Genomic DNA, 14,733 nt, shown 5'->3' on the forward strand with positions numbered 1-14,733 from the left:
CGGGGCTGCTTATGTTCTGCTTCGCGGTCTCGCCTCCGGTTGGTGGTCGGGTGGTTCGTGGTAGGTGTCTCACCTGCGTGCTTCTCTTGGCGGCAGTATGGGGTATTTTGGCGGTCCTTCCTTTTCCTGTCCCTTCTTAGGTGGTTACTCTTGTTAGCTTGGTTTACTCTCGGCTTGGTTTTCTGGTGGGGGTTGGGGGCCGTCGTCTTGCCACATACTGTCGCCTCTTTTCGTGCGGCGCGGGCGGAGCCGCTTCAGCTTGCTTTCGGTCTTGGTGTTGCTTCTGCACCGTTAGTCAGCTGTCTTGTGCGTCGTTTCACCTCCGGCCTGTTCGTGCGCCGCTTGCACCATCCTGGTCTCTGGTCAGCGTGCTCTGTCTTCTCCTCGGTTGGTAGTGCCCCTTCGGTTCCGGTGTGTTTTTTCATCGGCTCTTTCCTTTTGGCCTTTGCCTCTGGGGGTCGAGTCGCTGAGTTTTCTTGCTCCTTCGGTTTTAGCGTTTTGGTTGTTTGGTGGCAGCAGTCTCCATCTTTTCTGGCACGGGGTGGGGCTGCTGCATTCTGGAGGGGTCCAGGGTTTGTTGGTGCTTCGTTGGTCGGTCCGGGGGTGTGTCGTTTTTTGTGTTCAGTGGCGGCCCTCCACTGTTGTTTGCGTGCCACGGTGTTTGGGTCCGGAGCGCGCTTTGCGTTGATCCGGTTCTGTTCTTCCCGGTTCGCGGGTGATAGTGTCCAGGGTGGTCAGCCGTGTTCGTGCGGCTAAGCTGTCTGTGTTCTTCCCTCATGCCTGTGGCGTTCGTGGTTTCGCTGCTCTCGCTGCCGTCTGGGCGACGTGGCCTTGCGGTCCTTCGGGCATGGATTTTTGGTGTTCGTGCAGGGGCCTTGCTGCTCATTGTTCTTGTGTTGTTCCCGGGACTTTTCGGGGCTGTGGCGCCTTGGGTTGGCGTTTGCTGCCGGTTGTCTCGCCTCCTTGGGGGGTGCGTGGTGTCCGCCTCCCGGTTCTGTCCCTTTGACCTTCCTCTGTGGGTAGTTAGCTCTGCGGAGCCGACGGGGCTCCCCCCAGAAAACCAGCGTTGAATGTAATGAAACACCATTTTCTGGGTGAGACCCGGAGGCTCCCCGGCAACCCTCCCTCCCTCCGGTCAGCGGTTTTTCGCGTGTTTTGACATCCAGCCTCAGAACTGATGGGTGGATAGCTGGTGTGGGAGGTCTGGGGCTCCCCCTTCCCCCTCCCGGGGAGGGGGGAGCTGCGCAGACAGCGGCGCGGTGACATATGACGTCATACTAGTTTCCTTGTTTTCTGTTGAAGAGTTCTATCCACTAGTTCGGCTTTAGGTAGCAATTTTCACCAGAATAGGGGTTTGTTTTGGAATGCTTACCTTTCTGGATGCTTGACCCGGTCGATGGCAGACATAGAATGCTTCCTACCACACGGGGGTTTCTACAGGCCATTGCTCCCCTTGCCTCTCTGAGGGGGCCAGGTTCTGGCCGTGGTCCCCGGTAGGCCCTAGAACTCCATACACATGACTGATGCCAAAGTCTGACATTAGCATATCAGCCGGTAAAGCTCCGGGGAGCCTTCGGGTCTCACCTAGAAAATGGCGTTTCATTACATTCAACGCTGGTTTTTTGCATTTTGAACATTAAAGTAATTATTATATATCATGCCATGAGTCCCAGGAAAGTCAGTGGTAAGGCTCAACATATGAGATCCCATGTAAGGATAACCATAGAGCAGAAACTAGAGATCATTCATAAATATGAAGATGGTGTGCTGCTAAAGTGATGCATCATTACAGACAAATGTTAAAACGAAGGGAAAAACAAATGTCTTTTGACAAATTTGTAGTGAGACAAACAAGCACTGAACCACAACCAGGTCCTAGTGGTATTCAGGCAAAACGTAGGAGAGAGAGAGAGTACCCCAGAGAAAACATCACTGCCTGATGTGATAATGGAAGGGGACTCCCCTTCCAAATAGTAACAACTCTCCTCCTCCCCCTTCATCACCATCTTCTATATGCCATTAAGAGCCCTCCATAAAGGTAAGATAAACTTAGGTACTGTATTGTAGTTAGAAAAAAAATTGTATTCAGTATAAAATGTATTTGTTAATATTTTGGAGGGTGGGGAATGGATTAATTCAAATTCCTTTATTTCTTATGGGAAAAATCACTTCGACTTATGATATTTCGACTTACGATCCGTCTCTGGGAACGGATTAGCATCGTAAGTCGAGGCCCCATTGTATTTCAAATGCCATATTGAAAATTTTTTTTACAGCATAATATTCTGAAAACCTAAATTCCAAATATATGAAAATGAAGATAATATGCTGTTCTGAGAGCATAATAATCCCAAATGAACAGTTGGTTTTTTTTTTTATTTTTGCAGCTAATTTCAAAATCTGAAGTTTTTTCATTTTCAGTTTTGTAAATTTTTTTTATTTTCTAGTTTTACAAGTTACACTGGTATCATTTAGACAAAGTTGGAGAGCATTTGCCTAGTAGATTATGCACAAAACATTTAAAAGAGTTTCAGAAAATTTTAAAACTGAGCTCAATGTCACACTTCATATGACATTTTGCGCAGTTTAAGGGTTAAATCTAGCTAGCCTAGAGCTCACCCTTGTGGCCGTGACGTTTGGAAATATGTTGCTCTTTCGACTGTTTTGCAGATGTGTTCTGGGCTGATATTCAGGCACAGGTTTTAGAGGTCGAACAGGGTTCTGGCAGCCCAATATTTTGTCAATGTGTCCAGTCTCCGGCACCTTTGTGTGGCTTTTTTGTCATGCGGCTTAGTCTAGAATCCCAATTTCATTATAATACCTGACGTGCTCCTTCTTCCTTGGTAAGTGCACCTATATTCTTTCTCTGTGGGTAGTTGGCTACAGGAAGCCACAAGGGGCTTTACCCGGGAAACCAGCATTGAATGTAATGAAATGCCAATTTCTGGGTGAACTCTGGTAGCTCCCTGACCACCTCCCTCCTTGCCCCTAACAAGTTGTGGAGTTAGTGTGTGAACGAGCTGGCACTAGTTTCATGAATTTTCAATCTTTTGTTTGCATAGTTTGGGAATTCGTTCAGTGGTTTTTGAGGCGGCGGGCTCGTTTGAAGCCAACAGTATTTTTTTTTTTTTTACTTTCTGGATGCCTTTCCTGGTGGGTTGCATAAATGCATGACTTAAGACATAAATACCACTGCTCTGTGAGGGGTGCCAGGTTCTGACTCTGGTCCCTGGTAAGTCTAAGAGCTCCATGGCTGATTCAACCTGGTAGATGGGAACCATTTCAGTACAGAATGTAGCTTTAGGGAACCACAAGGGCTTTCCTCCCAGAAATAGTAATAATCTAATTTTTGGTAATGCTTGATCTTTACAACTGTATTGTCTGTGAATTATGCAGTCAGTGCTTTCTTTATGTAGCATTAAACAAAATAATTTTCTCTCTCTCATCAGGTGAACACATGGATGTGAAGAACTTGCGAGAGGAAGGCGATTGGCAAGTCTGTTTTTGTGTCTTTGACATTATTTATCTGAATAATCAGGTTAGTTCTTTTGATAATTGAGATTAGTTTTGCCTAGTTATTTTAGCCATCAAACATTCCCATCATGAAGGTTTATGTTTTTGTTTTAATATACAGTAATTTACAAATACCTGTACAGTATATGACACTGATTCCTTATACTATATTGAACCAGTGATTCACTCAATCGAGCTCAAAACTTGTTAGTACTGATTACCACCATCAGGCGGACCGGCCCCGGCCACATAATTCCCAGCTAGATCTGAAAGTCAGTTCTGTTTCTGATGCTATTGTTTTCACACCTGCTTGGAGTGCTTCTGGTCATGCTAACTCATGGGCAAGCCCTGAAGTTTAACCCTTAGAGGGTGAAAATCATATATATTTATGATTTTGGTCTATCTGCTTGGAGGGTGCATATCATATATATATATATGATATGCAAATCATATATATATATATATATATATATATATATATATATATATATATATATATATATATATATGATTTGTAAATTTAAAAATATTTAATTTAATTTACTAAAAATAAAATATTTAAAAATAGTCCTGCACATACCCAGGGCTCACGTATGCTTCCTCAGGCTTCCAATAACCATCCCCCATCTTGAAAAAAATCCTGAGTCCCTCACTTTCTTTTTAAGACCTTAACGACTGTGCTGCTCAGCCTTAAAATATGACAAACCCATGGTTTTGCCAAAAATAATTTCTTTGCAAATTTTTTTCACTCCAAAATTGTTAAATACTCTTCCCTGACCACATATATGTTGAAAATATTGCACAAATGAGCAACTTGAGCCACAGTGGTGTCCAGAAAATGGGGTGTGACATCAAGACTCGGTGGTCACCCATGGCAGAGATTCCCGGAGGCAGTCATGCACCAGATTCAACAAGCGCGAGTTGCCACAAATACTTTTATGTTAATTTTTCCTGCACAATTACAAATGCATTTCTTTTGTTTTCTGGGGGAAACCCCCTTCGGCTCCCCAGAGATATTCAAGCTGATATGAACGTATTAGACCGTGGCATCAGTCAAGTGAATGGAGTTCTTGCCTTCTGAGGGACCACGAGCCGAAACCTGGCCCCCTCAGAGAGCCGCGAGGAGCAATGGCCTATAGAAACCCCCATGTGGTTGGAAGCATTCTATGTCTGCCATTGACCGAGTCAAGAACCCACAAAGTTAGGTGCCCCAAAACAAACCCTACCTGGTTCAAAAAATTGCTATTGAAATCGAAATGTTGCATAGAACTTCCTAAATGAATAACGAGCAAACTAGCATGACGTCACAAGTGTCACCGTGCCGCTGTCTGCGCAACTCCTCCCCTCCCCAGATGGGGGAAGGGGAAGCTCCGGACCCCCCCCCTCCCTCGCCGGCTATCCACCCTCAGTTCTGAGGGTGATGTGAGACCAGGCGGTCATGCAACTCTAGCTCCTGACATTGTCCAGTGCTGCGCCTTGTGGTGTTCTATATTGGTGTGTGAGCCAGGAGTAATTTCATGAGTACTCAGGTTGCATGCGCCTAGGGTTGCCTTTCCTAGGTGCCCTGTAAATACTGTCTCCTCTCGATTATCCGGGCTATATGGGAAGGACCCCCAGCCGAATAATCAAGTTTTCCGGATAAGAGTACAGTACTTTTTCACCTCTGAGTTCAAAAGTGACCAACTATTTTTATACTACAAACAACATAATTTGAATTGCCTTGCCACATATAATTATTAAATATTCAACTAGAAACCTCAACTTACCTTGTTGTTGTTCGTCTTCTTGATTGATGCCACACATCTTGAAGTTAAGAATTCTTGACAATTTACGTAACCCATACTAACACAACACTAAAATTAACACTTAAAACTACTGTACAGTTCATTAAGCAAAGTTAGTTTTGACGGCCAGGTGCTGAAGTCTCACTGGTTGAAGGCACTTGGGTTGCCTGTGAGGCCTCACTGGTTGAAGGCACTTGGCTGGCCTGTGACACCTCACTGGTTGAAGGCACTTGGCTTGATTTTCTTACCATATAAGAATCAAGTTTAGCTTGCCTTCTGTGTTCATTGGCCTGTTGTATGATCAGCTCTATTGTTCGCCTCAGGTACTGATACATGTTTCCAACTTCTGGATTAACACAGTTGGATGAAAAATTAATTAATCCATCAACATAGGTCATGAGTAAACTGTATTTCGTGGTCAGTGGTGTTGTCGTGATGCTGAACCCCGGTTCATTCCGAACACAGTGATTTCACAACACATAACACCTTGCCTCAGCAACCATTCCCACCATCGTGTACTCCTAAACACCCCAGACCCTTGAGGCGTACCACTAGGTTTGTACTGGAACACAATGAGTGAACTTCTGGAAGGTATTTAAAGGCCGTCGAGTTTTGTCATTTAATTACAAAGAATAGACTCTGACAATTAATAACATATTAATTTACTCTATTAGGTAAATACACTTTCAATACCCATAAACCATTCAACCTCCGCGGTCACCACTTGCACTTGTAACTTCCGCCTGAGTCCCTAATACGGATTGATTACTACAACGCTCCACACCCGGTTAGTCTTTTATTCAATACTCACATACTGCAGACTTAACTTGGTCACTAAGATCACTTCAGGCTCTCGCATAGCTGTCTGCTACACTTCGCTGCTGCCACAAACGGAGACCCCGGAGGACTTGCCAGTTCCACTCCCACAACCAGACTGTCTCCAGTCCGCCATGGCCTCAAACATTTCACCACGCCTCTCAAGGAAGGTATAATCCGATTAACCTTATCCCTAGAAGCGGTAACCTTGTTCCTAGAAGCCTGAGTCCTCTTTCCAGGAATTATTAGTTTGGCTAACAGCTGCGGTCTTAATCCCTTTGACCTTTCTTGGATATGTGATCCATAGTCTGTATACTTAACATGTACAGTGGTACCTCGCATAACGATTGCCCCAAAAGACGAATATTTTGGGTAACGAACGGCCCGATCGGCGTCAAATTGTCCCGTATGACGAACGCTGGTTTGAGTAACGTCAACACCACATGGTGGGGTCGCGCTGCTTCTCGCACATTCTTAGACGCCTCCGACGATGCACATAAATTATGTTGTTCTTGTTTAAAGATGCTAATGATGCTGGGATATAAAAGGGTGACTGCTGAGATGTTGCAAAGCATTGACGTTTTTGTAGGAAAAAAGAAATGAAATGTTTGATATACAACAAATGTCAAAAAGGTTCGATCGGTGTTCGGCAGGTAGGCTGCTCCATTATAACAATCTTTCTTTGTTTCAAATGTGTTCCATTTGTTTTTTATTTGTCATTTACATCTCAATAATGGAGAAGCCTACCTTACATACACTGAATAAACCATTATGACATTTTCCTTTCTTCAAATGTGTTCAATATTTATTTTTCATTTGTCTTATAGCAAAAGGTTTGTTCGGTGGTCGGCAGGTAGGCTGCTCCATGTTTCTTACATACAAAAAACGTAAATAATAAAAAAAATGAAGAATTTTGAAAATCAGTACAAATGTCAAAAAGGTTCGTTCGGTGGTCTACAGGTCGGCTGCTCCATGTTTCTTAAAAAAAAAAAAAAAACGAAAAATAAAAGAACTGTTGAAACAATTTGAAAAATGGACAAATGTCATAAAGGTTCGTTCAGTGTTTGTCGGGTAGGCTGCTCCAATATTGAGACGTAAGTGACAAAACAAAACAAATGGAACACATTTGAAACAAAGAAAGATTGTCATCATGGAGCAGCCTACCCAACAAACACTGAACGAACCTTTTGCTATAACGAATATGAAAGACAAGGGCTGCTGGCTGGGTTAGTACTGCGTGAGCAACCATTTGTGGCACACGTGCCTCTGGCTCTCAAACACCTGTCCCGCACGGTGTTGAAAGACTGTGCTCAGTCGGTGCAATTCAGACCCTATTGTTTGAAGAACATAAGGGTCATAACATTGGTGAAGCTAGGCGCAATAAGGGCTTAACACAACGGTCGGATGCCAGTGATACAGCACCTATGAGGATGATACAGCGAGCGTATCCAGGTGTAGCTCTGAGCCCCACCCTTGCCATCTCTAATGTATATAGATGATACATAGATGAATCGTTTTCTGCGTTCAGTGATGATGCATCTGATACAAGTAGCATAAATGAAGTGTTAGCAGCTTCCATGGTGGTCGTGTTCATTGATATTTTCAAGAATACCTGAATCTCTTCCTGACTGATGGACACTCTTTGAGGCTAGCTGAATCTCTTCCTGACTGATGGACACTCTTTGAGGCTAGCTGAATCTCTTCCTGACTGATGGACACTCTTTGAGGCTAGCTGAATCTCTTCCTGTGTGGGACCTTACATAGCGATCTTTTCAAGACTACCTTACAAATTGAGCTTTTCCTATAATCGTTTCAATACTACTTTATGCTTTACAAGCTTGGCTACATACCACCTACAAGTACTAAAGCCAAGGGTGCACGCGAGTGCGTTATTTGCAAGCACACAAAACGATGAAACAGGAAACGAAAATCTATCTGTAGCTGGTGTAAGGAGAGCAAAGCCGCGCTGTGTACCATGGACTACTTCGTTGACTATTACGCACCTCCAAAGTACTGAGTGTGTAATACAGTGTGTTACTGTGTAAATAGTGTGTGAAACTGTACATATTGTAATTTTAGTGAATTTTTACCACGTAATATTGTGACAATAAACATTTATTGTGGACACATTACTGACACATGTATCACAGTTTCATGGAAAATTATGAACATTCTACTGTATACATATTGTAAAGGTCACAAATATGCATCATATACTATAAAAGAAACAAATAAAACCGCATTGGAAATGCATAGAAAAAATATTTGAAAATATATTTGTGGCAACACGCGGTGCTTGAATGGCCTGCGCGACCATGTCCGGGAGCTTCACACACGGGCGACCAGCCCCTGATGACGTCACAGCGCACCTTGTCCACGCCCTCACAACCAAAGTAAGTGGAATTTGGTAATTATTTTTACATAGACATGTTCAGGGACGGTAATTTATCATTTTACAAAGAAAAATTATATTTTGGGGAACATTTGATGTCATGCACACTGGGGATATTTCACAATAAACACAGTGCATAACACTGGTTACATGGGGGACACTCGTTTTGTATGACGTCCGTTTCACATGACGAACATGGAACGGATTAAATTCGTTATGCGAGGTACCACTGTACTTCCAATCATCATTCGTTAAGTGTTGTAGTAATGATCCTCTAGCTAATAATCCCTACTAACTTGTGGATTACAACAGTGTTGGTTCTTCACTGCCTTCTTCATCATCCTCCTCTTCGTCGACCTCACCAGTAATACACTGGAGAAGCTCGTCTTCACTCATCACACCATATCCTGGGTCATTGGCATCTCTTCCAATCAAGTACATCCTGTCTTTCTAAGTTTTGCTGGTATTTCTGAACATTCCGTGGATTTCATCAGTAAATCCTTCAAAATTCATTTCTTCATTCTCCTCATTGCTGACTGTAGATGTGAGGAGTTTTTTCCATGAATTCTTCAAAGTCGATTCCTTTACTTCACTCCACACCTTGGCCCAGTTATAGATGGCTTCCTTCATTGTATAGTTCTTCAAATTCTCAAGTTTTTTTAGCCCTGTTATCCATACCGAGTTCCACATCTTCCGGAAGAGGAAAAACCACCAAAACTTGGTTGAGCATATTTTTGGTGTACAACCTCTTCGTGGCACAGATAACTCCCTGATTCATAGGCTGGATGATAGAGGTTGTATTAGGAGGAAGTGCCATACACGTTATCTTGCCATCATGTGAGGTTAACGTGTCAAATCTGGGGTGGGCAGGCGCATTATCAAGCAGCAGCAAAGCCCAAACTTCGCTTGGCCTTACTTTGAGTTTCTTAACTTGATAGTCACGAACTTCCCTGCAGAACACATCATAAAACCAGGAAAGAAAGATCTCCTGTGTAAACCATGCATTCGTTGAGTTATAATATTTCGCAGGCAGTCGGTCCAAGCAATGTTATAAGGCTCATGGTTTCTTTGATTTGCCAACAGTTGCACATGTGATTCTGTCTGTGCTGTCGGCATTCGCACACATTATGGTCGACAGCCTGTCCTTGTTAACCTTACAGCCTGGCATACAACCCATACTCCTCATAACTAGAGTTTTTTCTGGTAAACCCCTCCAATACAACCCAGTTTCATCTGCATTATAAATTTGATAAGAATATAAATTATTTGACAGTGTATGTTCTTAATTTATGTTTAAATGGTTCTACACTGCTTGTATCTGCACTCAAATTTTTCACCTACAATTTTCTTCTGTACAATCTTGTGCCTCCCTTTGAACCTTACAACCCACCCTTCACTAACTTGGAAATCCTTTATTCCAAGGCTTGCTGCAGACCTGCTTGCAGCATTTTGTATTTCTGGGCCGCGAATTGTCACACCAGCTGTGCGGTGCTGAGCAAACCATTTGTATACAGCCTCATCCAACTGTACATGCGTTGAAGTTTTCATAGTTTTTCTACCACAACCTCTGCTAGTGCTTGCACCTTCACTCTCACTGGTTGAAATGTATTTCAGATATTTCTCTTTTTGTTTCCTTATATCAGAAACAGTACTAGTGCCTATATTAAATTCCTTGGCAACACTTGAAGTCAACCGGCCATTTTCACAAAGTTGTATAACACGTAGCTTGTCCTTAATTGTTAGGACAACCTTCTTCCTCTTAACACCTCCAGAATGATTGATGCTGCTACCAGACACAGTCTTGGCCAAAAATGTTCAAAGTTACTATGAAAATAAAAAAGTTATTTAAAAAAGTATTTCACAAATGGCACGGCACTGTGGTATAACACGAGGGACGAGAGCACATGGCTTAACCAGACCTGGATGGGTCCACTTGGGGCAAGCAGGCACGTTACATAGGCCACCAGGAGGAAAAAAAATCACAATATTTTTTAAGGAAACTTTAGCCTGTGCAAATTGTTTTTAGGAAACTTGTATAGTATTTGTTATTACATAATTACTAGTATTTCTTTTATTTTTGGCTATGATGAATTGTTCTAAAATTAATGGTAATTCCTGTACTGTAATGTATAGGCCCCTCCACATCCCCCTTATCCCGCAGGTGGTCCTCCCAATGCTTCCCTCTCTCCCGACACGACCCACCCACCCTCTCCTACACCATGCGCCTCGAGCCACAGCCATACGGGATTAATACGGTACGGCCTGCCGCCTGACTTTCGTAACCGGACAGTTCACTGATTGTCCGGCTGACTGTCTGGATAGTGTAACATCGGCAGCAAGTTAACCGACTCCAATTTTTTATCTTGCCAAACCAGCTTTTATCTGGCTCCCATGAACATTTTGGCCGGATAGTGAGATAACTTTATCCGGCCACAATTTTAGCCTGGTAAGGGCGTTTTACAGATGGTCGAATCCCAGATAATCGAGTGTCTACAGTACTGCCCTTAGTTGGTTGTGAGACTCGGCCAGATCTGGGGGATGCCCCATTCGGTGTGACGATGGAGGCATTTGAGCCTGTTCCTCCAGCCGGTGCTTCTGGGTCTGACCAGTGGGCCCCCCCCCTTCTTTCCAGCATTTCTGGTGGACTCTACCTTTTCTTTTGAGGCAGAAGGTTTGGAGGACGGCTCAGCTCCCGGATCCTGGTGTGGAGGTTCCCAGGGCAGAGGAGGGGCTGATTTGGGGAGCTTGGGCCTTGTTTGACCCTGCTTGGGTGTTGTACCCTTTGAGTGGGGCTTGTTGTTACAGGGGGGGGGGGGTTCTTATCCTCGCTCCCTGTACGAGTTTGATATGGTGTCAGCTCCTTTCTGGGTTTGGTTCCAGGTTCCCTTGTGTACTTCTGTTCCAAGTTCCCTTGGGTACTTCTGTTCCAGGTTCCCTTGGGTATTTCGGTTCCTTCCTTTTGGAGGTTTTCGGCCTCATGAGGTGCAGGAGACCCTTGCGGCTTACCTCCTGCTTGACCCGGATTAAGCCTTGACAATGGTTCCTGCCTCTTTTGAATTTGGCTCTTCCTTTCCTTACTGGGTGCATTACAAGGTTCTGGAGTCCTCCTGGTTGGCAGACTGTCCTTATTTTTCATTGGGGGCATGGCATACGTTCTGTTGGTTCTGCACTCTTGAGTGGCGAAAGGCTCCTATGGTTGTTGAGGTTTACCTGGTGGGGGGGGGGGGGTGAGTTTGAACGCTTCAATGTGTATTTGTTAGCCCATGTCCTTCCTCGGGATGTCGGCCTGGTTCAGCTTCAAGTGCAGGTTCCCTCCCTTTTGGCGGTCCTGGTAGCCGAGGGCTTGTGTACCCATGGCCATTTGGCTTCGGTCCTGCGTTTCTTTTCCCTTCTCAAGCTGTCTTCAGACTGGCTTGAGGAGGATGTGGAGGCTCTGGTCGTGGCGGTGCAGGCGTCAGCTGTCCTATTGAAGCTGTTTGCGCTGATCCTGAGAGAGCTGGTGTCTCTCTTCTTTGCTTTTCATCTCGCATGCTGTCAGGTGGGGCTTGCTCAATCTTTGGAATCTGCCTGGGCACTGACTCAGGTATTCTACGCCTTTCTGTCCGTTGCTGTTTGCAGAGTCTGCAGTGGTGCAGTATCTGCAAGTGGCTTCTTCTAGTTGTTGTCCTATGTTGGACTTGTTGGTTTTTCAGGGGGAAGGGGCCATGGGGGGGGGGGTCATCCCAGAAGGGTCATGCCAGGGCTCTGGGTTCCTTCCGTTGTGGTAGGCCATTGGTGCCAGTTTCAGAGCCAGTGCCGCCTTCAAAACCATCGGCGTCTGGTCGACACGGTGATCGCTCTGCTCCTTGGTCGGCTTCTCGTAAGGTGCATCAGTCTTTTTGCAGCTCATCCCATTGACCAAGTGATGGGGGGGGGGGAGGCTCGCACTCTTTGCTCACGCCTGGTCTCACAATTTGTGGGCGTTATGGGTTGTTTCTTGTTGCCTGCGATGGCGTTGGGTGGGCCCCTCCTCCTTCGGGGTGTTTGGGGCTGGTGGGGCAGGCCTCTTCTCCTGTGTTCTGTCAGGTCATCTTGGAGTGGATCCTCCTGGGCATGGTTGAAATGTCCTCGTCCTTTAGGTGGGTTTCCCGCCTTTTCCCAGATCCAAAACAGGACTGTGTGGACCTACGGTTGAATCTGGACTTGTCCCATCTGAACCCCTGGGTCTATTGCCCTTCCTTTCGGATGACAACTCTGTCCCTGGTCCGTCTTCTGTTGGAACCAGCCACTTGGATGGTGTCCCTAGACCTCTGGGACCCATATTGGCACGTCCTGATTCATCCAGAGTTCAGAGACCAGCTCGGTTTTGTTGTGGGGCGTCAGGTACTGCTTTTGTTGCCTTCCATTTGGCTTGAATCTGGCACCTCGCGTTTTTACACGCCTTACCTGGGATGTGGTGGCTCATGAGCATCTATTAGGGGTTCGGGTCTTGGCCTACCTCGACGACTGGCTGGTGTGGGCACCTAGCCGGTCCGCGTGTCTGCTCACCAGGGATTTGGTTCTTTCCCAGCTCGCCGGGTTCAAGTTCTTGGTGAACTGGAGGAAGTTCCATCTGGTTTCCTCCCAGGTTTGGACTTGGCTGAGTCTTGTGTGGGGACTCTCGGACCACTTCCTTGTCTCTTCCTCCGGAAACTCTGCGTCGGCTGTGGTCTCGTCTTCAGCTGTTTCTGGGGGCTCCTGGGTCACAAGGTGGTTGCTTGAGAGTTTGTGCGGGGGACTGAACTCTGCCATGATGGTCTACCCGCCGAGCCAGGTTTGGCCTCATCAGCTGTTCTGGTTCCTTTGGGGACGTCCCTTCCGCCTCTCTAACGATGACTTGGTTCGGCCTCCGGGTGCCTTACGTCGACTGCTTCGTCACCCGCTTCCTCCTCGGATATTTTGGGATTCAGTGCCCTGGCGCCTGCCCTAGCCCTCGCTTGATGTTTTCACGTATGCATCTGCTCATGGCTGGGGCTTCGTGACCAGTGCTTACCAGGTCAGCCAGGTGTGTTGGGAGCCGTCCTTCCGTCGGGCTCACTGCACGGTGCGGGTGTTCACGGTTGTGTGGATGGTGTTTCCGAGGATTCGAGTCACTGGCGGATAGATGATCCGGCTCCATTCGGACTGTTCCCCGGTTGTTCATTGTCTTAACCGTGGAGGTTTGATGCGGTCCTTGACTCTTGGAGGTTGGTCACTTCAGGTGACTCATCTGCTGAGTTCTCGGGGTTTGGCTTTCCTGGTCATTCACATTTGTGGAGTGTTCAATGTCCTGGTGGATGGCCAGTCCCAGTTTATTCGCCTGTCCATGGAATGGACGGTCTATGCCGACCTGTTCCGGTGGCTCTGCCGGACGTATGGGTTCCTGGAGGTGGATCTCTTTACGTTGGCGTGGTTGAGGCGTCTTCCGATATATGTGGCGCCCTTCCTCGGCGGCCCGCCTTCCTCGACTGCGAGGCCGTCGAGGTCAATGCCTTCATGCAGAACTGGTTGAGATGGGGTTACCTGTACCTCTTTTCCCCCAGTCCCGCTATTGCTCCAGGTCCTGGCTCACTTGCAGTCCTACCTAGGGAGAATAGTCTTGTTTACCCCCCTTAGTGGCTGGCCCAGCCTTGGTTTCAGACACAGCTTGCTCAGTGTCCGAACCCAAGGTGTCTTTCAGCGGCGTCGCCTCTTTCAGCGTATCGGGCCAGTCCATTATTTGGCTGGTTCGATCTTCTTCTCAAGTCTTCGCGTCTAGTCTTTCTGAAGTGGGTCTATCACCATTTGTATGGTGTGTCGGTGGCTTCATTGATGGTATCCTACCTGCATACCTCGCTTAGGTGGCAGTATAAGTTTCCTGGCGGTCTTTTCGTTATTTCTTGTCCCTCCGTAAGTTTTCTTCTGTTTCAATTTGGATTGTCTTGTTCATCCTTTCTTGTTTTTTCAGGACGGTCATCTTATGCCAAATATTGTCACCTCGTATCATGGCACTGGTGGAGCCGCTTCAGCTTGCATTCGGGGTGGATGGTACTTTTGCTCCGTTCCGCAAGCTGTCTCTTACATTGTTTCACCTCCAGCTTGCTCATGTGTCATCTGAGCTGTCCTGGTCATTGGAGAGGGTGCTCTTTTTTCTGTCTTCTCCTCGGTTTGTTGTGGCCCATTCAGTTCAGAATTGTTTTTCGATGGCTCTTTTCCTGTTGGCATTAGCCTCTTGGGGTCGGATTAGAGAGC

General features: G+C 46.1%; 1 protein-coding gene across 1 annotated transcript in view; it reads left to right on the plus strand.

Annotated features, from left to right (window-relative positions):
- DNAlig4 (DNA ligase 4) overlaps positions 1 to 14,733 on the plus strand; it is a 594,766-nt gene that overhangs the window by 244,385 nt on the left and 335,648 nt on the right. Inside the window, exon 8 of the mRNA XM_045745582.2 lies at positions 3,450 to 3,538. Within this exon, the coding sequence (XP_045601538.2) occupies positions 3,450 to 3,538 (89 nt within the window). The remainder of the gene's footprint in view (positions 1 to 3,449; positions 3,539 to 14,733) is intronic.

This window comes from Procambarus clarkii, chromosome 16, assembly GCF_040958095.1.
Source record: "Procambarus clarkii isolate CNS0578487 chromosome 16, FALCON_Pclarkii_2.0, whole genome shotgun sequence".
Classification (NCBI taxonomy): domain Eukaryota; kingdom Metazoa; phylum Arthropoda; class Malacostraca; order Decapoda; family Cambaridae; genus Procambarus; species Procambarus clarkii.